Source organism: Numida meleagris, chromosome 6 (assembly GCF_002078875.1).
Source record: "Numida meleagris isolate 19003 breed g44 Domestic line chromosome 6, NumMel1.0, whole genome shotgun sequence".
NCBI classification, from domain to species: domain Eukaryota; kingdom Metazoa; phylum Chordata; class Aves; order Galliformes; family Numididae; genus Numida; species Numida meleagris.
In genome coordinates, this window is record NC_034414.1 from 28,568,794 (window position 1) to 28,595,669 (window position 26,876).

The 26,876-nt window shown below is 39.9% G+C and overlaps 2 protein-coding genes across 2 annotated transcripts; one reads left to right on the plus strand and one right to left on the minus strand.

Annotated features, from left to right (window-relative positions):
• Positions 53–18,753, minus strand: SLC39A9 (solute carrier family 39 member 9). The gene is made up of 7 exons (XM_021403167.1): positions 18,280–18,753; positions 14,445–14,553; positions 11,542–11,733; positions 9,855–9,923; positions 8,668–8,753; positions 6,372–6,506; positions 53–4,573 (listed from the first exon to the last, which is right to left on the minus strand). The coding sequence occupies exons 1-7, from the start codon at positions 18,373–18,375 to the stop codon at positions 4,343–4,345; spliced, it is 918 nt and encodes a 305-aa protein (XP_021258842.1). The 5' UTR covers positions 18,376–18,753; the 3' UTR covers positions 53–4,342.
• Positions 18,924–25,914, plus strand: ERH (ERH, mRNA splicing and mitosis factor). Its single transcript, XM_021403180.1, has 4 exons — positions 18,924–19,078; positions 21,635–21,722; positions 22,926–23,046; positions 25,428–25,914. The coding sequence occupies exons 1-4, from the start codon at positions 18,944–18,946 to the stop codon at positions 25,528–25,530; spliced, it is 447 nt and encodes a 148-aa protein (XP_021258855.1). The 5' UTR covers positions 18,924–18,943; the 3' UTR covers positions 25,531–25,914.

Genomic DNA, 26,876 nt, shown 5'->3' on the forward strand with positions numbered 1-26,876 from the left:
GGAGCTGTCACAAAACTCCATTGTAGTAAATGAAAAGCCAACTCTGAAGCACTGCACCTAGTAAAAATTTAATATAATAAAACAAATTGAAAACTGCAACATTATTTTATAACCATTCACAATTAAAGTGGAAAAATTATAAGGCAGCCATTCATGGAATGATTTTGTGTACAAATGGTTTGACAAAAAGAGACATTAAAATTACAGTTCCATACAAGGAGTCAGGTAAACAGCAATGACCACGCCATGTTCTTCCCTGGAAAGCCACAGCTGCTGAGAGATGTAAGAAAATCAGAGAAAAATGATTTATTATTATTATTATTTTTAAAGTAGTCTGAAGTGAACAGGAATCTGAAACTCAAATTTTCCCCCCCACAACACAACTGCTTCTCCTCCCACCCCTAAAGAATAATCACGTCCTCTTTCCCCCAAGTCCCATGCCAAGCAGCACAGAACAGGAAGAGAGCAGTAGCTACATTTATTCCACAGCATCTGTTATTCTGCATAAAGCTGGTAACCACACAGACACATCTGTTACTGTCAAAAGCTCCTTGAAGACTCTGATCTAGTTCCTGAATAAACACAGTAGTTTTCCTGGGTCTCCTTAACATACTTCTTCTTGCATAATCCACCTGGAAATGGTTCTTTGAAGCCAGAATTCAACACCAGGTTTTTGCATTTAACTCCCGGCCAACTGACATCACAGGGAATAATTATCAAAAGCTCATATCTTGGTGTGACATCCTCACACAAGTTAATGACAGAGCAGCTTCTGCACCTACCATCAAGTGCTGAAAAACATATTTCCCTTTTTTAATACTGTGAACAATAAAATAATTAGAACAGTATGGAAAGTACCTGAACACACTGAGATGAAGAGAAGCACAGCTTTACTTCAGTTTCTACAGCCCATTAAGAAATCATTAACTGGAGAAAAAAAGAAAAAAAACCCACCCAGTTGATGAGAAGATTATAGATTTCCTAGAGGGATTTACAGAATAAAAGGGGGGGAAAATGCCTGGCACTTGGTTAGTGTTATCTGCTAAACCTACTGCCACCTACCTCACAGTAGAAACACAGGCAGAGATGGCTATTACAGAGAGTGTAAAGAGGAATTTGCTTGCACCAAGGTCCCCTGAGGAGTAGAAAATGATACCAGATGGCCTTGACTACGTGCAGTACTGATTTACTGTGACAGATGGAAAGATAGGTAAGAACAGGGATACAATAAAATATGGTATTTCATTTAACTCATTAAAATACTCTGCTTCAAGAAAATAATCTTCCACGTGGAACTAACAATTTGAAAAGGTTCAGTCATTTACGATTTCATATTCTCCCTATGACATAACCAGAAGTTTCCTCAGTCACTGCAGCTTCAGCTGTTATTGAAAATAACAGTTCAACACAAGAAATAGCAGAGGCAGCAAAAAGAAAGCATTTGCTACTTCTAAACAGATATGAAAAAAATCACATCACTTGAGTGCCAAAATGAAAACCGTGTTACCAGACTTCTTTGTGCCAATTTTAAGTTGTCAGTGTTTTAATATAACATCCCTCACCTACTGCTGTAACTTGGCCAATAGTTCATGACTCATCGAGTGGTTGTCCCAACATAAACTGGGAACACAACCTGAGGGATACGGAAAAAGCAAAGACAGCAGACTTTTTAACCAGTGGCACCTGCTATGCTTAGTCACTTCTGATGTAACCTTCAGCATTCAAGACTGCCTGACAAATCCTCGTCAGCACACACAGATCCCTAAAACATATTATCCACAGCCCCTAAACCGTCAGAACTGTTACACACAAAATGAGGCCAAAGGGAAGCAGTGTCAGGATGCTCACGTAACGAGTGGAGTTGGGTGCACGCGCAAATGACAGATGATAAAATGTGGCTCCACATAAAGAAAAAGTAACAGCAGAGTTATTTTTTTGCTATTTGTCATTTGGATTCCAGATGTAGTGTTTTCAATGTAAAGGCTGCTGGACTAGCATTTGAGAGAAATTCAAGGTTCTCCTAGAACACTGCAAATTTGAACAGATTCCCCACTGCCTGGTTCAAGTCAGCATCATCCAGCAGGAATCAACACTCATGTGAATTCATCAGGCTCATTACACTTTGCTCTTTGGATCAGTTTTCAACAGAACTCCCTCCCCCACTACGAAATGTTTCAGGTCTAGTGGGAGAAAAAAAACTCAACGTGTATATCCAGGCAGATAGTCTGCACTTTTAGAAATGCTGTTCTACAACCTGTAAGCATCTGTTACTGCATCGAGTTATTTCCTGATTTGCTACAGATCTTGCAAGCTCTCCAGCTTCTGGAAACAGTTCAGTTATGTGGAAGAATTAAGAACGGTAAAACAGCGAGATTATAAAGAAAGAAGGTAATGAAGGGGAAATAAGGAAAAACACTGTGAGGACAGATGTAAATATCCCTGCATTATCATTCACATCATTTGCAGCAGCCTCTGTCACTGAACTTTTTAAACAGGTAATTCACTAGTAAATTAGTAGCTGCGCACATACATTGCGAGAAATGCTTTAAGAACATAGATCGCATCTACATCACTAATTTCATAGTGGTAAATCACAAAAAACAACTTTTGAAGGTCAAATGTCAGAAATGCTTGTTTGGACCCGATAAACCAATTCTATCTTCGAAATAGTATCTTGTGGATAGAACACACTTAGGTTGTTACAAAGCCAACAGACAGAGCAACCACTACTCCAAGAGCCAGGCCATACGCATTACTGACCTAGTAAACAAATAGGAAAATGACAAAATGTAAAGAAGAGGCACAATGGCCTGCGTAGTATAAGTAATAAACTGCATGAAAGAGATGGTCATTCAAACTGAAACAATAAGCACTTCAGGAAAGATATTTCACGCCTTGAAAATCCATATAAAAAAACTATTTGGCAATGTCATCTTTAAAAAGTGCAGAAGAAGTATAGCTTAAAAAGGGTACGGCATTAAAAGGTTTGCCCCTAAAGAGTTGAGTCTGTGCACATCAAGCATTCCCAGCTTTTCAATGCACTACAGTTATTGAATTATAATATAATTTGCATACGATAAAAGGTGCCTGACAAGAAAACGCTGTGCCTTGGAAAGGGATGGATCTTTAGCACCCATTTGCACCGAGAGGCATCAGCAGTTGGCAAAAAGTCCTCAAGTAGATTCACCAGACTAATGATCATCAGTAAGAGGTGAATGCAAGATTCCCAAAGGAAAAGCAAAACGCCTAACAGGACCACTGAAAACCCACCAGGTTTTGCCTGTCTGTTTGTTCTTTTTGTTTGTTTAGTACTGCTTTAGAAACACTTTGTACTCCCTGTAACATAAATATTTACTTATAGATCTTATTATGTTAGCCTTAGTATATTTTATTTAATGGAAAAAAAACAACAAAAAGAAAACAACATATGCCTCCACTGACGTCAGTGGTTCAGACTCTTGAAAGTGAGCTAGTAAAGTTCTCTAGTCCCTCACTAGCTATTTCCATCAGATTTCTACTCCTCAGAGTCCAGAAGAGCTTGATTTCAAAGCACAATACGGATCTCTCTCCCAAGTAGGAGTACTGTAATCACAGAACCAAATTCCTATGCTTTACATGTCAGAAGAAAATATTGCCTGTTTCAAACTTATTAACAATTGTATGAACAACCAGATACCCTCGTTGCTTCTAATCTTTACCTTAAATAATTGAATATACTGCAAAATTTGTTCATTCTTAGCCTGTTGATTTCCTGCTCTAACATTACACCTTCTCTACAGTACTTCTTTCCTATCAACGACACCTTTTACAACAGCACCATTGTCCAGAATTCTGAGCACAGCCCACCGTTATAACAATTAATGACAAACATGACAAGAACCATTCGCATTGTCAAGACAACATGGATTCAACGAGGGAGAGTCCTCTTCATTAGTAAGACTTCAGCCTCTTAAAAGGCAGCCATTCTTTGTGTTTCTTCTCAGCTGTGAAAGTTCAATTGCAGGATGCTTTGGTGATTGCAATTTCACGATGAGTCACTACGTTCTTCCCCACTCGCCTTTCTTAAACTCCAAATTCCATCTTCCCTGAGAATAGGGCCATAAGTAACAACTAAAATAGCAAACGTCTTCAGAAAAGTTACATAGAACTTATGTCCGGCTGCCAAAGTACCTTTTGCTATACTAAAAATTTTCCCAGTATTCCTCATTTTGCAATCAAGGTTCCCTCTGAACTCCATAAAGAAGATGGGATGGATGATGGATAAGACAGACAATGATAAAGGGAGCAGCCGACATTTGCTGCTCATGTCAGATCGAGGAAAAGACTGGTGAAATTCGAGCTTTTAGTGATGGTGTCCAATGGACAAAACTAGAGGAATAAGGCATCCTAAGACCAGGGCTGCCACCTCCAGACGGCTGAGTCCTTTTCCTCCAGTTGATTCAGGTCTGTGGCTATGCGCAATGCCTCCTACTTCCGGGAGGACATGAACTGTGGCAACATAAAGAAAGGTCCCAGCAGAAAAAAGCATAGCAACTCCGGTGGCATTGACTTCTGAAAGGGCTTCTTTGCTGCTCTGTGAAATGGAAAGAAAAACAGAAAGGAAACAACAACAACAACAAAAAAAAACCAGGATAAGCAGAAGTTCTTCAGTCAATAATAAAGAAATTCTATAAAGGTCCGGACACAGTAGGATTTTCACCAACTTTAATTCACTCACAGTGATAAGAGTTTGAAGTGTTGCTAAATGTCTTGCACCTCACAGGTGGCAACTGGAATTATAAAGCTGATGAGGGACAAAGTGTGTTTTGAATAATATAAAGTTCAGACTGCAAGGCCATAAAACTGAAGAACACCACTCAGGACTGACTCTTTTCCTAAACAGTGCTCAAATAAAATGTTATCCTTTAAATATCTGCTCGTGGTGAGAGCAGGAATTACTAGATTTAAGTCCCAAATAGTCATTCTTCCAATATTTCATTTAGATATGCAAGCAAACAATAAAAACCTTTCCTGAATTTCTATGCAAACTGCACAAATACGTGCATCATCTGGATTAAAAAAAGAACACCTATTCATAATTGGATTAATCTCTTGCTATGCATCATTAAATGTAATGAAATGCAAAACTGGTCACATGATTTTCAAAATGCTTCTTGAATAGTCTCCAACTCAAGTGTAATGCTAGTTCTCTTTGGAAAAGTAGCTTGAGAGTATACCAAAGAAGAAATGCATCTTCTGCTCTAGCCTTTATGCCTTATCAATTCTCTGTCCGTTCTGAAGTGCAAAATGCAAAACCAACTGTTACTGAGCATACCTCAGAAAAATGCTCAAGTACCATTCTCATTTCTATTCACAAACCTTCCCTGGTGTACTACCAGCTAGAACTTCTTTCCAGCAAGTAAAGGATTTACTTAATCTTTTCTCTCATGCCTTGAGTTTTATGAGATAACATTTTAAATTCTTTATGACATGCTTCATAGTGTGTCACCAGGACAGCCTAAAGAAGTATATGTAGCATACAGCAGTATCACAGAAAACACAAGAAGGGGAAGAAACATTTAATTTGGAGAGAGATTCCCATTTCACAGACTTTAGCTGTACATAATGAGTAGAAGACTACGCTTTTAGGAGTGCGAAAGGCAAAAGTGCTGTTCTAGCACAGAGGATTCAACTTCTGATGTGGTGAAAAAGTCTTTGTACTTAAAACAGACAATTCTGGCATAGCAGGAAAATTAGCAAAGATCACTTCCTACCTGCATATTAAAATGAGAATACATGCAGCAACACTGAAAATGACTGAACTACGTAATCACCAGATATAGTGTGGTAAACCAGTAAATATGTTGAGCTGTCAAGCATGACAGGAAGAAAGGAAAAAGACAGAAATCAGTCTTAAAAAAAACTATATAGAGGAACTGTATCATTGGTTCTGATTAAATGCAATTGTTTTTTGTTTGCTTCTTTCCCATTGTGTAATGCTATAATGCGATGGAATGTACAGCAATAATAGTGGGGTGGCAAAGTCCTAGGCTGCAGCAAATGGCAACAAGCCCAAACACAGCAGCCATGGATGCAGAAACAAAGGAAGAAAATTTGCTTACCTTCGGAAGGCCTCATTGTATGCACCTGAGCTCCCCTGGGGGGGCCCTGCCTTCCCACGAGGTGCTCAATCACCATTTCAAGCTGTGACTTAGCATTTTTGCTACACATACATGCATTACTACCTTTTCATCTATTAAAAAGGAAAAACGTCACTTCTGCTGAATTCTTCAGGCAGTTCAGAATTACATTTTATGAACTTCACCTGATGTTCATTTCCCCTAACTCGACCACTAACTCACATTTTGGGTAGAACAGAATCACAGACCTACCTTGCTTAGCCCTAAGTATGTCACCATGGACATAACAGGTGCTGCCAATGCAAAGACCAGCAAGTGTTTTCTAATTCGATTCCGTTCCAGCCCAGCATGCATCAGGAAGGAAACCAGGCCAAAGGCAGCTGGTGCCTGCAAAAAACAAAACAAAACAATTAATTGCTAGTAATAATCTCTTCGAAAATTACCTGAACTTGTTGAAATTACTCCACTGAAATGCACTGAATTGGCAGAATTTCAAGGAAAGAACGTATGTTTTCAGTTAAATAAATGGAATTCTACCTAAAGCCCCATCTTAAGAATGCTCAACTATCTAATGGAAACCCATGTTCTGCCTATCATTCAAACAAGCCACAGCATACAATCTGTTACTACAACACCAATGAATGAAAACTAACACAAAACACACAAATACATTTAACTGTTCAGAGAAAAGGAAACGTGAGTTGTGAACTACAAAATGCTCTCCATCCTAGGAAACTAATGTTCTAGCTCTGTGTTATGACATCACTTTTGGGGTAGTAACACATTTCAGAAAGTTCATACAGAAAAAATTAATGGAATAATCTCCAACTGCAGACTCACAGATATGGACTGCTCTACTCACATCATCAATTATTTCTTTAAATAAAGAAGGGATAGAAGCAGGAGTTGAGACTGTTCTCCTTCTGTGATTCTACAAGGACTGCAGTCATTGTGCAGTGCTATTCTATTAGTGCAATGCCAGGAAAGGTACAGGAAGAGTACAGATATCTGCGTAGTCATTCTAAGCGTTAATATGTTTGTTCTGATTTGAGAAGTTGCTATAATCTCTTATATTTCCATTAACTCCTGTGATTTCTCTTTTCCATCTGGTATTACACATCCCTAGATGGCTGGTTTCTGTAGCTAGAACAGAAAAATTCTACAATTAACACAGGGAAAAAGATTCCCAAAGAAAGATGGCTTTCAGCCTCCAAGTGAACAAAGACTTAAATGCTCTTCTGGTTCGTTTATCACTCAGTTGCATATCTTCTCATACTGGGAAGAAAAATCCTTTTCCTTTTTATATGCTAGCACACAGTTTCTTATCCACAAGGCCACAGAAGATATATCTGTTCAATACTAACTATTTCTTGATATATTTCATGGGAGTCATTTTCTTCCAAAATAGTGAAATTGTACAATTTAAGAAGCCAGAGAATTTGAACGTTAAGAATAATGAAAGCAGAATTTCACTTGGCACTAGCTGTAAAGTAAGCGTCACAGGAAGATGCAACACTGTTAGCACCACCTTTGAAGTAGGATGCATAAAGAACCGTTTATTGCAGAAACGGTGAAAGACATACTAGATCAGAATTTCCTCACATCTTGGACACACAGTTGCGCAAGCAAGACTTTAGATGAGCGTACGACTAACTACTGTAATATGGGTATGTGGTGCTGTAAGTCATACACATCAGCGCACATCTGGAAGCTACACAGTCAATATACATTCTTGCATAAACATCAAGAAAAGAAAGCTCTTCTATTCTTCATCATTTGCCTGTTACCATGAGAAAACCGCTTACAAGTCTTTTCCTGCAAAACTGCCATATGACTGATGTTGAAGCTGCTTCAGTAACAGTGGTTAACCAGAAGCTTTCTTTAGTATTCAAATATTAAATAGTTTCAGAAGACTAACCCTGCAAACTGTAGAACCTTTCATTACATAAATATCCTTTCCATTTTCTGGGCAATAGAGGCAAAAAACAAAGAAACACCAACAGAAAAAACAGACCCTAAAACCTGTGTGATGAGCATAAAACCGCATTCTCTCCTTGAACACACTAGCACACGCTCCTGTGGTCACCTCTCCAGAACTTTGAGTGCACCTCTTACAGCAGTAAGAATTCTTTAGAAATAGCAGGAAAATGAAAAACAAAAAGCACCACCACCAAAAGCACTAGCTTCAAAAAAAAATCTGCTTCATAAAACATAATGTGAAGCTGACACGTTTCTTGATGAGCTGTTCTTCTCACATCATTTTTGAGAAACAGTCCTGTTAGCCATTGCAGACAAGGTAGGCAGTAAGAAGTCTCAATTTCTTCTCATTCACACCTCATTCAGACTCCGCATCCATCATTTGCTATTCTGTCATACATCATAGTCATGCTTTTTGGTCCTTGAAGCCATGTAACTAATCTGTTCATTTCAAGAGTGCAACACATTTCCAGATTACATCACTAAGGAAACTTAAGAACTTGAGTAACTTCTGTACATTTTAACATGTCTTTGAAAGAACAAAATACAGGGGTTTTGGATGCTGGCTTACCTTGTGCAGCATAATTGCAACGAACACTATCAACTGGACACTAGTCTGAGAAGTAGAAGCTGCTGCACCCAATGCAACACCATCAGCTGAAAGAAGAATAAGAATTTCTGAATTATCCCTCCATGTAAGTTTCAGCTTTCCACCATATTGGTTGGCAGTAGAAATCATTTAAGAAGTCTTGCTATTCAAAATTCTATCAACATAAACAGCCCAACACATCATTCGCTCCCCGCTGTTTCTTTAGGCACTATTTCAGGATTTCAGGCAGGAGCTCTCATTTCCTCAAGAACATAAAAAGTACAATGAGAATCTATTCAATATTGACACAGTCTGTCAAATTAGTTTACTAGTTTTAGTTTTCTGTCCCTAAGTGTCATCCTCTCAAAACAAGCTGCTTCAGATTCTAAACATTAAAAGAACATTAACTACTGCTACTTCAATTTATGTTTAAATGTTATTTTTGTATCATTTAACAAATTTGAAATAGGAAATGGATACAACATTCATCCTTAATATATACTTTGTTTAGTGAAACATTATCTTTGGATAAGCATTTTAGGACACCCGCACAGCAATTTTCAGCAGAAGAGATTAAGAAGCATGTTTACATTACACACATATAATGAATAACTACAACATTAACATGAATTATATATAACCCTCTCAATCCCTGACAGTCATCATAAACATGTTTCAGTCAAATATTTGAGGTCTACTCTATAAACTCCTTTCTCTTCACAAGATAGTCCGGGGTTTATTTTGGTGGTTTTTTTTTTGTTTGTTTGGTGGTTTTACTTTTTTTTTTTTTTTTAAATACTTGTCAGCTCAATTGACAAACAAATCTAAAAACGTGTCCTACTACATATCAAATGTTTAAGCATATGTTAAAATTTAACAGATAAAGTAGTCAGCAAAAAATTGAATAGGCAGAAATTGAGCACCACAAAATTTTAGATGGGAAAAATAAAGGAGAGAAAACACAACACTCAAATATTCAAAATTCCATGAAATATTCTGAGTTTTGGAGTATGTCTTCTTGGTCAGTTTTGGTGAGAAACATTGCTTTTTTTGTTGTTGGTATAGAACACACCATCTTCAAAACCAAAACGCAAGTATTTCTATCACACCTAAAGACAAGCCACACAACAATGGAAGTTGTACTCAAGTTTTAATAGGTTCCACATTACCTGCAGCATGGACCACTAATCCCAGCGTTGTGGTGATTTTGGAATTGCCTGATCTAGCAGCTTCTGGATCTGAAAGGGTCATGAAGAAAGCAAAAGTAGAAGAGAATAAATACACAAGTTAAGTTAGAAGAATAAATTAAAAATTACATCTCTACCAGTGATAAATGGCTTAGGAAGTTACATTTAAAACTATCGGCTTTTGTATTTCCGCATTAAATCTATTATAAAATAGTTTGATACATAACATCTTCAAATCACTTAAGTTCACTAAAAAAAAAATAAATGATAGAATCATAGAGCATTCTTTGCAATTTACAGAATCACCAATACAGGAAGTAGTTGTTTTTCTTAAGTTACTGAAACTAAATTTTAAAGTTCTGTGCTAGCAAGGGGAAGAAAATCTAGCCTTCTGAACTCAAACTCTAGAGTTGCCACAAGGGTCAGAGTTCTTTTTTTCTCCTCTTGTGGTCCAATTTTCCTTCAGGTGACCACCTGAAACAGCCTCTGTTGCACTGATTCTCTGATAATAGCTTTTAAGCAATAAATTTTACCTGTTGCGGTGGCAGTTAGAAAGATTTCTTGCCAACATCACAGAGAAAAAATGCCACTCAATTTTTTTTTAATCTGATGTTTTGACTTCAATCGATTGACAACTACTCTAAGGACGTTTGCAGTTTAACTCATTACACTACATAACAGAGTAATAGCCGCTGCTAGTGCAACCAGTTGTGAAACTGTTATGAAGAATCACTGCAATGAATAGGACAGCTAGGACCTATGAAGGTATACGAACACAATATTATTATGCTGTTTAATACCAGAATACTTCAAAAGATATTGTGTAATTGTATTCCAAGCACACTTACACAGCTATCTTAACAAGCCTGCCCTGTTGCCAAAAGAAAAAAACCCTGCTGCTTTCTCTTTGCCTGTCCCTCTCACCCAGACTCAGAACAGCAAAGTGAGGTAACTTAAAATTAATGTACTCTCTTCTGTCAGATTGGTCTTCTGACTAAGGGGGAGCCTACAAGAACGACTGCATTGGATGACTGTGATGGTATGATAACGGCAAACAGGAGGTTGTTAGCAAAGATCATATTTTCTCAAGTTCTTCTATTGCATTTCCTTTCATTTTTTTGCAGGCCCTAGTACAAATGAGAAAATGATTTTTCTTCAGTAGCTTTAAGGAACATTACAAAACACTACCATATTTCCTTTGATAGAGGTTATGAACTAGACAAAAATGTCCTTAATATCCTACTTCATAATGTGCTTATCTAACAGAGACCACAGTCAATTTTCTCCAGCTATTTACTCTGATTAGAGACTCAGAAAAGGGTCATAATACGTACAAACCACAGATTTTCCAGGCAGAAGTCTTTTGGAAAGCCAAAAAATAAGCAGGTTATACTTTAAAACAGACAATAACTTAAGTGTAAAACCACTCTCCACACCCACATATGCTTGCACAGTTATTTTACATTAATGAAGCAAGCTCTCAAATTATGCTGGATTCCAGAACAGATTTCCAGCATAAACATTTCTAACAGATCCTGCTCTAAGTTCAGCAGTACCCACTGAAATTCTGGATGTGACTGGTCAAATTAAATCCCAGTAGCATTCATGAAATTGCACCTTGCTAATTAGAAGTAATGAGCAAGTCTAACTGAAGAGTTTCTTTACTCACCATCTGTAGAGTGCACGTGAGAGCTGCCTATCTGGTCCACCAGAAGCATGAAGACAAAGCCAAGGACAAGGGAAACACCAATGTACGCGTGCAACCTGGAATGGTCATGGCCATACTCGTGTACAACAGCGATTTCCGCGACCTTCTCAGACTCCATCACATGCTGCATCTCACTTGCTGGGTGATGCTTCCCTGCAGCAGGCAAACAAACAGGTTAGAAGACAGCAGACTAACACAAGGCAGTCACTTTTTTCCTCCTTTGCTCACTGTTCCTCATGCATTCTTAGACAATGTGCAGAAGTCACTGCTTCAAGGTTTTCTTAGCTCAGTTTCCTAGGAAAGCACACATCTGTATGGTTTAACAAAGTTTTCGGTTTCCAGCTGATGTAAGCGAAGAATTCCTTCTTCTACCAACTACCAGAAACACACTGTTAGAAAGGTACAAGCAAAGATGAGGAATAAAGAATTTTCAGTTAAGTCCCCGACTACTGCATAGCACACAGCACACGCTCCATTTCTCGGTTTCAGACTCATTGCCCATCTGAATCATATTCTTTCTACCCCTCTGCAAACTCTACCAGAGACAAACCATCACGCTAGAAAACCCTTCGGGTGATGCAGAACAGGAATTTCATGTTCCTTGGTGTGCCTTTTTACAATAAATAATTGCACTTCCATGGCAGGCAAGGCACTTTACACACTGTAAGTACTATTCAAATGTTTCCAGCGGGGGAACAGACACAGTAAATCTACATTCACATCTGAAGCTTCAAAGCTAAGTCAGAAGTTTGAACTGCATGCTATATTTCAAGGCTCTGAGTTACCTTTCATTCAGTACATGCTGCCTTCATTCCAGGGCAGGGAAAATGCTTACAACCCTATTTGTAAATCCCTTTAATGTTCTGATATGAAACTGTTTCTTCTTTCTGCTAGACCCAACAATAGTATCATAATCTCTAATTATAATTATTTTTGTCCCTTCCCTACACTTAGGGAACAATATTAATCACATAAGCAACCTTCTGGTATTTACTTGGGAAGTCTTAAGAAAAATTTTTGTTTAAAAAAGAAAAACACTTGATCATCCTACTTTTCTAGGAACGATACCACATGCATTTTTGTAGTTCAACCCATAACATGTGTGAATTTTGCTCCTCTGCAATATAAAAAGAAAATATCTCCTCTTGCTTATGGACATGACTTAGGATTTGAGTTGCAAGTGCGACGTGCTGGGGAAAATTACAAACAGGATGACAGAAAGCAGAATTAACAGAAGGAGATCGTTCTCTTGATGTCACTTATACATTTCTTTAAGGACAGAATCGCTTTGTTCACAATACTGTGAGTTCAAAATTGAGCCTGAAGTCATCCACAGGGAAAAATTCTTGTTTACTAGGTAAATATTACTGACATTCCCAATGGCTCCCTCCCGCCCCTCCCAAAATATATACTATAAAAACTGTAGCTCAATCATCTGGATGTTGACATGAACACAAATACGCAGGTGCTCACATTAATGGTATTTACTACTACCTGTATCATTAAAATAAAATCTGTTTCACTTAGGAGCAAAATGAAATGGAGAGCAAAGCTACAGCTACATCTCATTAGAGACATCCTACACTACAGTGCACAAACTACTGTACATAAAAGCATAATCACGAGGTTCTTCCACTTCTTGATACTGGATGATTTTATACACTCTCTTTATTTTACATCTAAACTAAAATAAAATAAAATCAGCAGAAATTAACAGTACATTAAAGTAGATTCTTAAAAAAATAAAAGGGTATTGAAACAAGAAAAATACAGTAGCACAAGAAAAACAGTATTATAATTATCTCTCAAGTACAGATTAGGAACAATGATACATCAAACAACTGCTACATTCTCTACGGTCCTGACATAAAAGGCCTTTCTCCTGCAACCATTAAGCTGTTGCTGTTTACCTTCCAACAAATTCCTGGTTCTGAACAAACTGGAAAGTTTCATGCATGCAATGGTAGGTAATGCAATAGCACAACGCTCTAAGCTAAAACAAGATTTAAAGCGTACTGCGAACAAGGTTATTTTAAATAGCAGGGGCTAAGTAAAGTTATAATCTTAAATCAAGGTATATCCAAGATTTTGGTGTATAAGATGTGCTTATACCACCCAAGACAGGGCTAATTCACTGAGTAGGAGGCATTCCTATGTAACCACAGTTTTCAGCCAATTGCCCGAAGGAAGCCTGGTTCCAGCTTCAGGCCATTCTAACTGGCTTAGAACAGCATGGCCCATCACAAAAACAAGCAGACTGCTGTGGGCACTATGGCAGCTGCCAGCCAGTGGTTTTTCTCTACACTTGTAAGAAGCAATGGGTACTTAAAGTTCTTCAGTTTCAAAGAGAAAACTCTTACAATGGCAAGTACATGTAGATCTATAAAATACTTCTAACAGTTGCTAAAATGAGTAGTGATCTAAACTACAAAAAGCAACAGCAAGTCGCCCACAAGCTCTTCGTCTCCTACAGGCATCCTTCTACCTCTTCTCCAAGGTTTCAGTGACAGCTGAAGTTTAACCCTCCCTACAGTAAGAAACATTACACATAACCTACTGTAACAGGCTGTAGTTCCATGAATGGTACAATACGACATATGTGCAAATGACTAAACTGCTCAGCAAGAATCATCGATTCTTGCTCGATCCACAGCTTGATGGTGCTTCTCTGTCAAACCACCAGGAACATGCAGTATTTTATCTATAGCAGTTTTGTGATTCTATGCTGCATTTGCACCATACTGCTGTGAAACTCCCTGCCAATCTCACGTTAAAAGCCCTAAAAGCAGACCCTGGTAAGTCATAAAACCGTGCCCTAGGTTATCTTGAACACGGCCATCTATAGACACAGTTTTTGTTCTTACCCTCCAAAATGTCTTCATAAAGTGCATGTACTCCTTCTGGCACAATGACAGCCAAGGCAGTCCCGCACAGCAGCCCGGCACCCAAAACAGTCACCAACTTTAACCTCTCCTGCAAGCAAGCACAAAACAAGTATCACCTTTAAGAAAGAAGACGCTTCCCTTACTATCCCTCATTCATAGAGTTCAAGGTGCACAAAACCTCTTCATGACTCTAATTCAAGAGTAAACATACCCAGGGTCTGACACAAACAACTGAAATAAGAAATGACAGAGACAACCCTTTAGGAAAAGTAACATCAGAGAAGAAATGAAACGTCACATACATGAGAACAGCACAGATTGTTATTTTTGGCAGTAACGGTTATTCGGGGCTAATTCACCCCCCCCAAACTGCAAAACCTACAAAGACAAAGGAATATGGAGTGTCTGAACTGGAGCACATTTGCAATTCCACATTTTATCTCCAGTCTCGTTTTGTTATCAAATAGATCCTTCCTACTAGAAGTCCCACTTAAACATGCAAGTTCTCTAAAGATTCACCTACGTATGGCACAGCAGACGACAAATCATCTGTTCCCAAAAAATGACAAAAGGAAAATACAAAAATAAATAAATAACCTAATAAAGGTCAGAAAAGCAAGAGAGACAAAAATATAAAAGCCTCTACAGATGCAAATATGTTGGTCAAGAACGTCCAATAAACCGCTATGTCAGCTATATTTATAGAAAGACAGAAAATGTCTAAGTTGGTTAGTTCTGCAAATTTGTAATTGAATCTGAAAATTACACAAATTTAATGCTTTTATCATATAGTAAACAAAAGTAGTGGCTAGTTCACATTCTATGAATAGTTTCTACAACATACTTTTCTTATTATTAAACAACAGCACAAAAGGTAGCTATTCGCTACTGTAAGGATTATCTTCCTAGTTATATTGTAATTTTTGGAATAAACCAAACAAAACCTAAGAGATCTTGCCCCTCCCTCAACTGCTGTACCATTTGTCTAAATTCTGTTTTACCAGTGTAAGATTGGTCCACTCTTACTTTTTGCTTCCTTGTGACTACAACATTGACAGGCTAAAGTCAAAGCCACGCACTGAAAATCCACTTCTATAAACATCTAATAGACTCCAAAACATGACAACTTACAGAGGTCACTTCTATCAATCTGTAAAAGCCCACAATGTACTGTATATTGTAATAGCATAAATTTTGATCCATGTAATAACTGGGTACCATGTATTTGGTGGCAGAACAATAATCTCCCACACACAAGATGTGTGTCACCAAATACAAACATTGACTATCAAGGTCCTGGAGACAAAGGTCAGCATTCAAATGATGGGAAACCACTTGTAGCGTATCCGCATTACGCCACCTGCTCTCTCACCCCTGCTGCACTGACACGTTGGTTAATCTCACCTAAAGAGGTGACGTTTGCACTGAAAAAACAGGAGGCTCTTGAGAGATGAACAGCTAGCTTTCAGAAAGCAAGCCAAATGCGACCATAAGGAAACAAATAGAGCATTACTGGGGAAAATTTGAGTAGTGATATGCAAGAGACGACCCGCTGTTCCTGAAGTAGTTTTGCCAAATTATAGCGCCTCAAAATGAGAACAAGATGCCTTTTATACTGCAGCACTATAACCTCTCTTACACTATACGTGTGTGCATTTGCACATGTATGTGTGTGTAAAAGTACTTTTACAAGTACCTGATATACTACGGTGTTACTACTACTGCAAATACAAAGCACTGCTTGAATTTGGACACCCATGAATTTTAAAAATGTATGAACATAGATGAGTTACTACTACAAGAGAAGTCTGCATCTCTTTCTCAATATGAAATACTTTGAAATGGTGAATACAGTGATATAATAATGGCAGCTTAGGTCAAACTAGATGACTTTTGCCTATAAGAAATCAAATTCAGTTCCAAAACCACCAATGTGTCTCTTGTTAAGAAGAGGAACAGAGTAAACAGTGCTAAAAAATGCATGGAAAATCCCAAATTCCTCAAGTTAGCAAGATGTTCTGTATTTCTTGTTTTTGAATCTTTAAATCTCACTTGGACATAGAAAAACTTCACACCTGCTTTCAGTATTTAGCAGTCCCACTCCGGTCAGCCTTATGAACTTCTGTTACTCAAGTAAAAGACTCCAAGCATTTAAGCGTGCCTCAAGAACTGTAAGAGTGTGGTTTCTGACGCAGAGCTAGCCTAACATAATGCATTTTTCTCTCACTGAGGTCACCTACAAAACTTTTTGCAAACAACAAAATGTGCAGTCCAGTTATTTCAGTCTAAAGTTGTCCATGTTGCACAGGCTAAGCAATCACTTCAAACAAGACAATTATAACTTCTAATAAGGCAAGTCCAGGACTAACCTGCGTGTGCACAAAACATTTGCAGAGACACCACTCCTTTTTTAAACCAGCAAAGCAGATGGAGCCTAAAAGCAGCAAGTTTAAGGAAAGGGTAGAACCAAACTAAGAATTCCTAAGAGTTTATGATAATGCAATTAACTTGTTTGTACACGTGTAGTGTGCACATACATAAAGAGACGTAAATCCATATAAATAAAAAACAATTTTAAAGACAGCATTATCATGCAGAATCTGCTGTGATAGGATAAGCAGAAATGGTTTCAAACTAAAAAAGAGGAGATTTAGATCAGATGTAAGAAATTTTTTACAATAAGATTAGTGAAGCACTGGAACAGGTTGGCCAGAGAGGTGGTGGATGCCTTGTCCCTGGAGAGGCTCAAGGTCAGGCTGGACGGGGCTCTGAGCACCCTGATCATGTTGTTGGTACCCCTGTTCATTGCAGGAGAGTTGGGTTAGATGACCTCTGAAGGTCCCTTCCAACTCAAACGACTATCTCATTCTGTACTAGGCAGTGTTCTCAGCAAATTTGCAAGAAGTCCTTTGGATGCCTCAGGGCAAAATTGAGTTTTGAAGGGCAAGAAGATAGCTGTGCAGCCTTGAAGTTACGTAAGGGAACTTCTGTCAAAGCATCAAACAAAGCACCAGCAAAACTGAACCAGGCTAAAGTTGACACAAAGATTTCAGAGTATATTCTCACATTTCAGTACATTTAAGGACTACACTGTTAGCAAAATGAACAGCTTTTCCTTCCACGCTGTTCATTTTACTGCTCCCAAAGCATTCACTACACTGGTAATCACAAGACCAAAGGCCAGGTTCAATAATCTCTGCGATTCAGTGGAAGAAGTTATTTCTCTTCCAACACTCCAGTTTCCAAAAACAGTACCGGTCCCAGTAGGAATAGGAAGCCTCTCATAAAAGGGCTCTTACTGGCTTAGAAGTGCTGAACTCTCACTATACCACAGCTTTATGAAGGAAAAAATAAAAAAATACACACTGGCATTAAATCACATTGGGTCCAGAATCTCAAACAACCTTAATAACTTTGACATATTATTTCTCAGAAGCACCCAAGTGCATTCACTTTAAAATTGCTGTACCGCTTGGACCCTCATTCCACCCACAACAGTCCCTCTCCTTCCCTTTTAGCATTACCTTACACTGCCACAACCGCATATCAAAAAGAAAGCTCTGAGTCACACGAGGCAGTAACACAACTTGAGCTGTAACCCAAGAGCTACAGTTTGCCTTGTCAGTAACACAAAGTCCGAACTAGACTGTGAACCAAAACAAAGTGTTCCACGAATGCTTTCTGAATTGCATATGGGCACCTCCTTTAAGTAGCCTGCAGACACACCGTGACTTAACACGTGACCTTAGCGGTTCCTAAGGCAAACCGTACCCCTCCCCAGAGGCCAAGGTGCGGTTGGGCAAAGCCCTCTTACCTCCGAGAAGTTCACGGCCAGGGGAATAATCCCTGCCACATAACAGGCGATCAGCATGGCCAGGGACAGCAGGCAGATGGAGAGGAAGTCATCCATTTCGCTGCTCTCTGGCCGGCTCCTTAAAGTGAAATTCAACAGCTCCCGTCCCACCTCGCTCTTCACGCCTCAACCCGTGCAAACGCCGAGGTCCCAGGAGGGGCTCTCGGCCATGGCTACCTGCCCCGAGCCTCACCCCCGCGAGCCCGGGGCCTCTCTGCCGCTGACAGCGCCGCAGGGGGACGGAGAGCGACCGGCCGGGCCGGGCCAGGAGCGGCCCTCACCTGAGGCGGCGGGCGGGGCGGGAGAGCCCCACTACCCACAGGGAACGTGGGGAAGCGGCAAGCAGCGAGATAGCTGCTGGCAGGGGTAGGCCCCGGGGAGGCCACACGACAGCCTGGGCCCTACAGCTGCCTCAGAGGCCAAGTGGCACCTCCGTGACCCCACACTTCCCCTTCCGGGGCTCTTCACCCTCACCCCACACGCCTCCCGACTTCAAGATGGCAGGCGAGGCGGGAAAGCGAGCCGCCCTCACCAAAGATGGCCGCCAGCCCGCCAACAGCCCGCCCCTCTCCCGCCATCCTCATCGCGCTGCCATGCGGCGCCCACGCTCCTGCCTGAGGCGCGCATGCGCGAAGGCGCTCTGGCGCCACCACCTCTATGGTCGGCCGTTAGCGCGGCGCTTCCGGCGGGCGCGGGGCGTTGTGGGGGATCGTCGGGCGCCTCTCAGTCGGCGGCGGAGTCTGCAGAGCGGAGCGTGATGGTGAGCCGCGCCCCCATTCCCTTCTGTCTCCCCGCTGCGCTGGGAGCAGCGCGGCCGCTTCCCTCCTGCTCCCCGCGGCACGGACGGGCGGGCGGGCCGGCGGGAAGCGGCAACACGTGTTGGCGGGCATCTGCCCTACAGCTCGAGCGGGCCCGCGCTCCGGGAGCCCTCCGGGCGGCCCCACGGCGGCGCGGGGAGCCGCGGGTCGCGGCCTCGAGCCGGGCTGCGCGGCGCTGCCTCCCCGGCGGGCCGGGACCACCCGCCATGGCCCCTGTGCGCCAGCGGAAGCTGCGGGGCCCCGCCGCTCGCCCCGCCCCGGCGCTCCGAGCGGGGATGGCGGCAGCTCGCGGCGGGCGGATGGGTCCGTGCCGGGTTCTGTCGCGTTGCCTAGCGCTGAGACACGACGGAATTTGTGCCTTTCTTGGTCTGCTGTACTTTTTTCTAACAATAAGGGCTAAAAACGATAGCTAAATACCGTAGTTTTGAAGCCCTCTGATCTTTGTCCCGTGTCACTCAGCACGTGTTCAGCCGGGCAGGGCACAGCTTGAAGAAGGAACCGCTTAGATCTCTGAACTTGTCATTTCTTTGCATATCTCTGGTGGGAGAAGAGCAATTTGAGCAAATCGGCAAAGTTACGATTTCTTTCCCTTAAGGTAGAAAAGGCAGAAAGTTCCTAAAGAAACAAGATGCCGTGCATTTTTACAGTAGAGTTGATCCCAGTGATTACAGTACATCAGTTAAGGTGGACAGGTCTTAAAGGCAGTTAGTAGAGTATCAATGTGGATGACTCAATTCCTAGTCAGTTCTGTTCCATCTGTGCTTTGTTAAACTTTCTCAAAGAAACTCAATTGTTTTTAATGCTGAATTTAGTTGAAAGAATTAAATACATGTATACCTGATCAAGCACCACAAACTACAGTGCTAAAACATTAAAGCTTTCCCGGAGCACAGTGAATTGGCCGATACAACCTGTCTGTTTTGTTGTTCCCAAGGGATCCTTTGTCAGATGCTCCCAGGCAGTCAAGAGTTGCAAGTTACGGAAGCTTGCCTGGTCATCGAGGAGCGGCAAATAAAAACACTGTTGTTGGAAGTAGTAGTTGGATAAAGTTTGGCAGAGTCACATGACATTCTGTTCAAGTACAGTGCCCTTAGGAGCAGTGAGATCCCAGCCACTATTCGCTGGGGTCATTCATTTCAGATCTGGTGTCCTCAGGGGTACTCCTCCAAACCTCCGTCTGCCACATTATCTGAAACAGAACTTAAAGAACTGAAAACTGCATTCCAGGCATGGGAACGCAATTGGTGGTGGTAAAAAAAAAAATATATATATATATATGAACATAGTTTTCCGCCATGTTTATTTCTCCGCCATTTTTATTTTTCTATCATTGCATTTGAGCACTGAAATGGTGTCTGCCCAAAGCGTGGGTTAGGATTTTTCTACTGGAGGCTGCTCAATTTAAACCCGATAACATGCTTAGGTATTCATTTCCAGTGCATCTTACTCTGCGGTTGCCTGCATGAATTTTAAAAGTTGCATACTCACCTCATACATTAGCATTGAAAGTGCTGAATCCAATTAACAGCGCTGGAAGTGCTGTTTTCTGGTGTGCTTGCAAACTCTGTGACGTGTAACCTGTAAATCAGATCACAAACTGCATACACTTGAAAAATGTTTTACACGGTTGCTTAAATTACTTGCTGTACCCAATTGAAAAATATTACAGAAATAATGCAAATCTGTACAATCATCAGTCTTTCTTGCAGAAGAAAGAGTTTGCAGACTGACATGTGGAGCGGTTATCTGTGCCACAATTACAATTTCGGTAGACTCACTGAAGTGTTAACATCAGCACATCTGTTTCTCAGGAAGTAATCTTGAATACTAAGTGCAGATTTGTTATATAATTTGTGTTACCTTGGAGCTGAATAATTCAAAATAGCTGCTTGTGTTTAGACAGCAACGTTAATTTGGACTCCATCCTTGCTCCCTCGTTAGGGTATTTAATTCACACTTACAGCTTGCATTTGGAATACAGTAAGTAAATCCCACTAATGGGATAGCTTTTATACATAGATTGTATTGGCTTGCTTTTCTCTTTATGTAGAAACTACTATTTCCATGTTTGTTTTTTCAACACAATAGCTGCTTTACTGGTGATTTTACACACTTTTAAAAGTTCTGTAAGAATTGATAGGACTGATTGGAAGCAGAAATTATTATTGACACAGCTTACATGAAAAGTACTACTTGGAAAATGTGTGTCCTTGATTTATAGCTCAGTGTTTTAATATTATGCTACTTTTTTATTTGCTTGCCTAGTTAGTTTTGAGAGGGCTTTGCCATCCGAGCCCTCATAATCAGCCTTTACAAACCAAAGATGTACCGAAGTGTCACAAAGTAATACTGGGAGCAGCTGTTGAATGCTGCCCGGTTTGTGTTGGTCAAACAACTGGAGAACGAGAATTATTGCTTGTTCTCCAGATAAACAACTTTGCATTACCTGTAAAATTTCAGATGTTCTAAATTTGGTGCTTTCTTGTTTTGTTTTTCAGTCTCACACAATTCTACTTGTGCAGCCTACCAAGAGGCCAGAAGGCCGAACATACGCCGATTATGAATCGGTGAATGAGTGCATGGAAGGTGGGTGCAGACACTGTAGTCTAAAACTATTGTTCAAATCCTGTTTGACATATTCCCATACTTTCTTAGTACGAGAATAAGCTGCTGTTTGTTTTCTCAAGATAACTTGCAAAAAAAACTGCTGAAGTATCTTATGTTTTTTATTTACTAACGTTTTAGCAAATTAAAAATAGTTATTCTTTGTTTCTCTTTTTGGCTTAGCAAGATTGAACCATGTTCAGTTCATCAGAGTAGGCAATATACTTGGTGGGGCTGTGCAACAGAGCTGTCTGAATGCATTTCATTTCAGGATCAGAGTCCAACTCTCTGAATAATTTTTGTGCTAGCCATGTAAAGGTAAGATTGCTACTGGAGATAATATATAAAACTGTGTAATTGATGCATAATTTGCAACCTGGTGGCCTGTGTACCAGAAATCAAGTCCTATGTGATGTTAAGAGACTCACAGTGAACTTGGAGAGAGGACTGAAATACTACAACTTAAAATGTGAAAGTTCTCTTAATGTTAAAAATTAACTCCAGAAGCTTTGCAAGACAAACAAAAACGTAGTAAAGACCATGTAAAACTCCCACACTCACTTTAATATTACATTACTTTCAAATACATCTGAATTATTTATAGACTAGCCTAAATAAAACTCGTGTAAATTCATAGACAAGCTTGTGCTGTCACTCTTACCTCACTAGTCCTTTTTGACTCTGTCATCAAGAATGACTTCTTTATGAGATTTGAGTAGGTTTATATGACAGTAGTTGTTCTTTCTCAGGTGCTTGTACAGTAGAAATGCATGTAGCAATTGCTGCATTAAGATCATCAGAGGGAATTTAGGATTTCACTTGGAGCTTATTGTGTAAGACATTAAGTCTGTGACAGAACTAAAACTTTTTCTTCGGGATGATGATAATGTTTCTTTTCATGCACCTTACAGTATTGTGTTTAAATGCAAATATCTAGAACAACTGCGTTTCAACTCTACAAAGGCCGAGTATGCTAATGTTGGTTTTTGTGGTAGTCACATCTAAACTTCCCTGACATCTGTGGTTCCATGTATAGAAAAGGAAAAAAAAAAAAAAAAAAACACCTCCAAGAAACCTTCACAGCAAATACAGGTGTTTGGGTTTTTTTGTTGTTTTGGGATTTTCTGTGTTTTTGTTTTCCCCAACTCTGGTTTTATTGTGATATCAATCTCCTTTTCTCTGTAGGAGTCTGTAAAATGTATGAAGAGCATTTGAAGAGAATGAATCCCAACAGTCCATCCATTACATATGATATCAGCCAGTTGTTTGACTTCATTGATGACTTGGCAGACCTCAGCTGTCTTGTGTAAGTTTAGTTGTACAAGTCCCTTTCAGTGGCTTACAGAATTCAGAAGTCATCCATATAAATCCTCACATGTTATTACGACTGACTAGAATCTGTTTAAATTGGAACTGCATCTGCTTTTTTTGCAGTGATCCAATTCTTAAGGAGGCAGAATGGTAAAGGAATTTCATTTGGTTAAGGGCCGTATTATCAGTATGGTGGTAGTCTATAGAAGTTGCTTGGAACTAAGTGTTTGCTTTGGTCAAGATGCAGCAAGATGAAAATTCAGTAAATCCTGATTAAGTGACTGAGGATCCTGTCAGTCCTCCAAAGACCTCTACCTAATAGTTTGAGTGCTCTTGTGAATACACCAGAATCTCTGGTTCCCATCTGCGTGTTTGTGGGCAAACAGAGGAGGTGGTGAGTGCTTTCTATTCTGATTGTACTGTACAATCAAATGTTACATTTCAGTATTTAGAATGTAACCAACATTGTAACTAAATCAGTCAGTCCAGATCCTGGCTAATTGCCATTCCGTAAGTTTCAGAGTAATGGTTTGTGATAACAGCATTACCAGATTTCACAAAAGTTCTGTAGGAATAAGGATACAGATCTCACACTTAACCAAAAAATACATATAGGCACATACTGATATTTCACTTGCTAAGCTCAGATTCTAGGATCTCTTTTTAAGCCAGTACATACCTAGTGTGGACATTCCTGCAGCTGTATTGTTGCCTTAAGTCCCAATGCAAGTATTACGCAGCTGCACAGTGAACAGTCTTTGCCAATTTAATTCCAGTTTAGAAAAAGAAAACTGCTTAAAGATGAGCACTGTATTCTTTTCCTTTGTATCTAGATGTACATACGGTAACCAGCTGTTACTGATAGTGACTTAGAACAAATGCTGTTTACCAAAGTTTTCATTCGAATAAATGAAGCACTAATGCAATTTCTGCAAAGTTACCTTGTTCTGCCACGTGAGATCTTCTGGTGTTATGCTACCAGGCTGGTGCAGTTTGAAAGACATACTTTGTTTTAGTATATTTAACAAACTGAAGTTAGCTACTTGTTCTAAGAAGTAGCAAATATTTTCTACTATGGACTCTTTCCTTTCTTTATTAGGATTACAAACTTATTGTCACACCAAATTCTGCTTCAGCTTGTGGTTTTCCACCAGATGGCATACACAGCACATCATGTACCAGACATGCCTTGTGCTCATGGAGATCTGTGAAGTACTTCCTATCTGGTCTTGCAGTGCAGCCTTAGGAATCGACTGGGAGACAAGGGAAGAAAAAAATTAATAAAAATCAGTAATAATTCCCGAAACTAACTTTTCTTACATTTATTTACAGTAAAACTGTGAATGTATTGGTATATGTGAAAGCTCTATGGTCTTGAATCTGTCACACCAGGTTTTAAAAAAGGCTTTCTTAAAAACAGTATGCTTAGGGTTGTTTTTCTTAAGTGAAAGCTGTAAAATATTCTGGATTTATGCTTAGCTGCTATTGATGACCACCTTAACGTTCTTACCTGATGAGAAATACCCATACCAATGTTTAGAGGCTGGCTGGGACTTCGGTAATGCCTGTAACATTCACTGAAAATACTATCTTTGTCAAAAAACATTCAACCTTGAGGACAAAGGGGAAAGGAGGGCATCAATCTTCAGTACTTTCATTTTTCATTCTGTTTCTTCTTTAGTTCAGCAGTGTCTTTCGTAACGAAGTTCTGTGGCCCTGGCAAGAAATCTTGCCCATAGGCTACTTTTATCACCTGTCCCCAAGTGGCAAAGAAAATTAACCTGTGGGTTCTTGTTTTCAGTTTTCTTTTTATGAAGTGTCATTGTTTGTTAGGTGCAAGCTTATCTCTGCTGCCAGCTGACAAGAATCATTTACCATCTGCCTATTAGCCTTCCTTTACTCCTGGAAAGTTTTGTTTTTATTAATTTTGTTTTTTTTAAATCCAGACAGAAGTGGAACACTTGAAAAATTATGCAAGCGCTTGCTTCAAGTTAAGCTGAATGTTTGGCTCATTAAGACAAATAATGTTTCATGGTGCAGCTATTAGTTTTTAATCCTGAGCTCTGGAATATTAAATTGCTTTGTTTGCTTTCTTCCATAAGTAATTAATTATATTCATGAATTAAAATGCAAAATGCAGTCTCTTAATAGCTTTGGAGTATTTAGTTCTGTTTCAGGTTCTTACTGATCTGCTGGGTAACTTCTAAGGGAATAGGAGAAATCTCTTTGATAAGTGGCAATTATCATTCATAATATCGTTCTGATATTACACGTGTTCCGTACACAACTTTCGGCCTCTTACACGTTGGTGAAATATCTCTAGTAAATGTTCTATGAGATAGACCCATATTACATTAATTCTTTTCTTTTTTCTAGTTACCGTGCTGATACTCAGACATACCAACCATACAATAAAGACTGGATAAAGGAGAAGATTTACGTCCTCCTCCGCAGGCAGGCTCAGCAAGCAAGCAAATAATGGGGGCACCGTCCTTATGTGGGTTTGGGGGAGGGCTTGGACAACAGGTGTGTACAGAGTGCAGTAGTGAAAGTTTTGTATTATAGTCATCCTGTTGCCATCTTGTTAAACTCTTTAGTCAGGCCTGAATGTTTTGTTAGAGATGCAAGGATTTTGTTGGATTCGACCTTTTTTTCCAGTGTAATTGGAGAAGAAAGTGCAACATCTTCAGCAAAGTTTTGTTTTTTCCTCTGGTCAGCTAACGGTCCTACCTTATTTGAACCCCTGGGGCTGTTCACATTGTATTTCACCACACTTACTGTATGTGCCCTTCTGTGGGGTTTCCAGTGTTTAGTTTTGTCCTTGAGGCGATCTTAATGGGAAATAAACTACCCTTTAGTTAAATTCGAGTGCTGAATTTTTTTGTGGGGGGGTGTTGCCAAACAACAAATTAAATCTTTCTTGCCCATTTGCTGAAAGAGACTTAAAGCTTATGTGGACTGATCCGTGGTCGTCTGCTGTATTACATCACTGCTTAATTTCTGGGCTGCCCAGTTAACTTCTCCAGCCTAGCCTCAGCTGCTGTCTTTCTTGGGGGATCTGTGGGAAACACAGCAACCCTCTTGCTCTTGCACTCTAGACAAATGTCTTTTAAGAAGGATCAAGTTCAGGTAAGTGTGTCTGCTCTCTGGGAGAGATGATAGCTAAGAACAGGCTGATGCATCAGGTCACAGGCCTCATGAATAATTCTATTTCCAAGCTTCCCGAGAAAAGAAATAGGCAAAATGAATTATTTTGGCAGGAATCTGACCCAAACCACAATCTCTCATTACAAAAGGTAAGAACCTATCAGTTTGCATGCTCTGCAAAATGATAACCTCCCGACCTATATTGGATGCCGCTGACTTTATAATCTTGCTGTACTGAAAAAAAATAGTGCTGGAGGATATGATAGACCAAACAGCAAGTACAGGAGCAAGGCTGGATTGGTACTTTGTGCTTGTGTGAGCATAGAGTCTGTCTGCTGTGGGTACAGGCTGGAATTGGAATCGACAGGTATGCGCAGGCAAGAACACTTGGAGGGTTAGAGGAATATAGTTCTCTCCAGTGCACTTAACTTCCTAAATCACATCAATAGATTCTGTTAGACCTCACAGCAAATGCACTGGCTTAAAAAAATCCAAGTGCAAATAGTCTGTGTATAGTAAAGATTCACTGAAATGGTAAGTAATTGCTGCTGAAGACTTGGAGCCAAATAACTGGAGAGAGAACAACTCTTAGGCATATCAAGAGGGGGGTAGGTGTTAAACTTGTTCCAGTGTAAATACAAATTGGAGATGAGAGCTACGAGCTCTATGATTGAATCA

Coding starts and splice junctions, on each gene's coding strand:
- SLC39A9 (XM_021403167.1), bottom strand. CDS start 18,375: ATGGATGACTTCCTCTCCATCTGCCTGCTGTCCCTGGCCATGCTGATC. Junction 9,924..11,541: donor TCACGTGCACTCTACAGATG/GTGAGTAAAGAA, acceptor TGACCCTTTCAG/ATCCAGAAGCTGCTAGATCA. Junction 4,574..6,371: donor CATACTTAGGGCTAAGCAAG/GTAGGTCTGTGA, acceptor TCCATTTCACAG/AGCAGCAAAGAAGCCCTTTC.
- ERH (XM_021403180.1), top strand. CDS start 18,944: ATGCGCGAAGGCGCTCTGGCGCCACCACCTCTATGGTCGGCCGTTAGC. Junction 19,079..21,634: donor CTGCAGAGCGGAGCGTGATG/GTGAGCCGCGCC, acceptor TTTGTTTTTCAG/TCTCACACAATTCTACTTGT. Junction 21,723..22,925: donor GGTGAATGAGTGCATGGAAG/GTGGGTGCAGAC, acceptor TTTTCTCTGTAG/GAGTCTGTAAAATGTATGAA.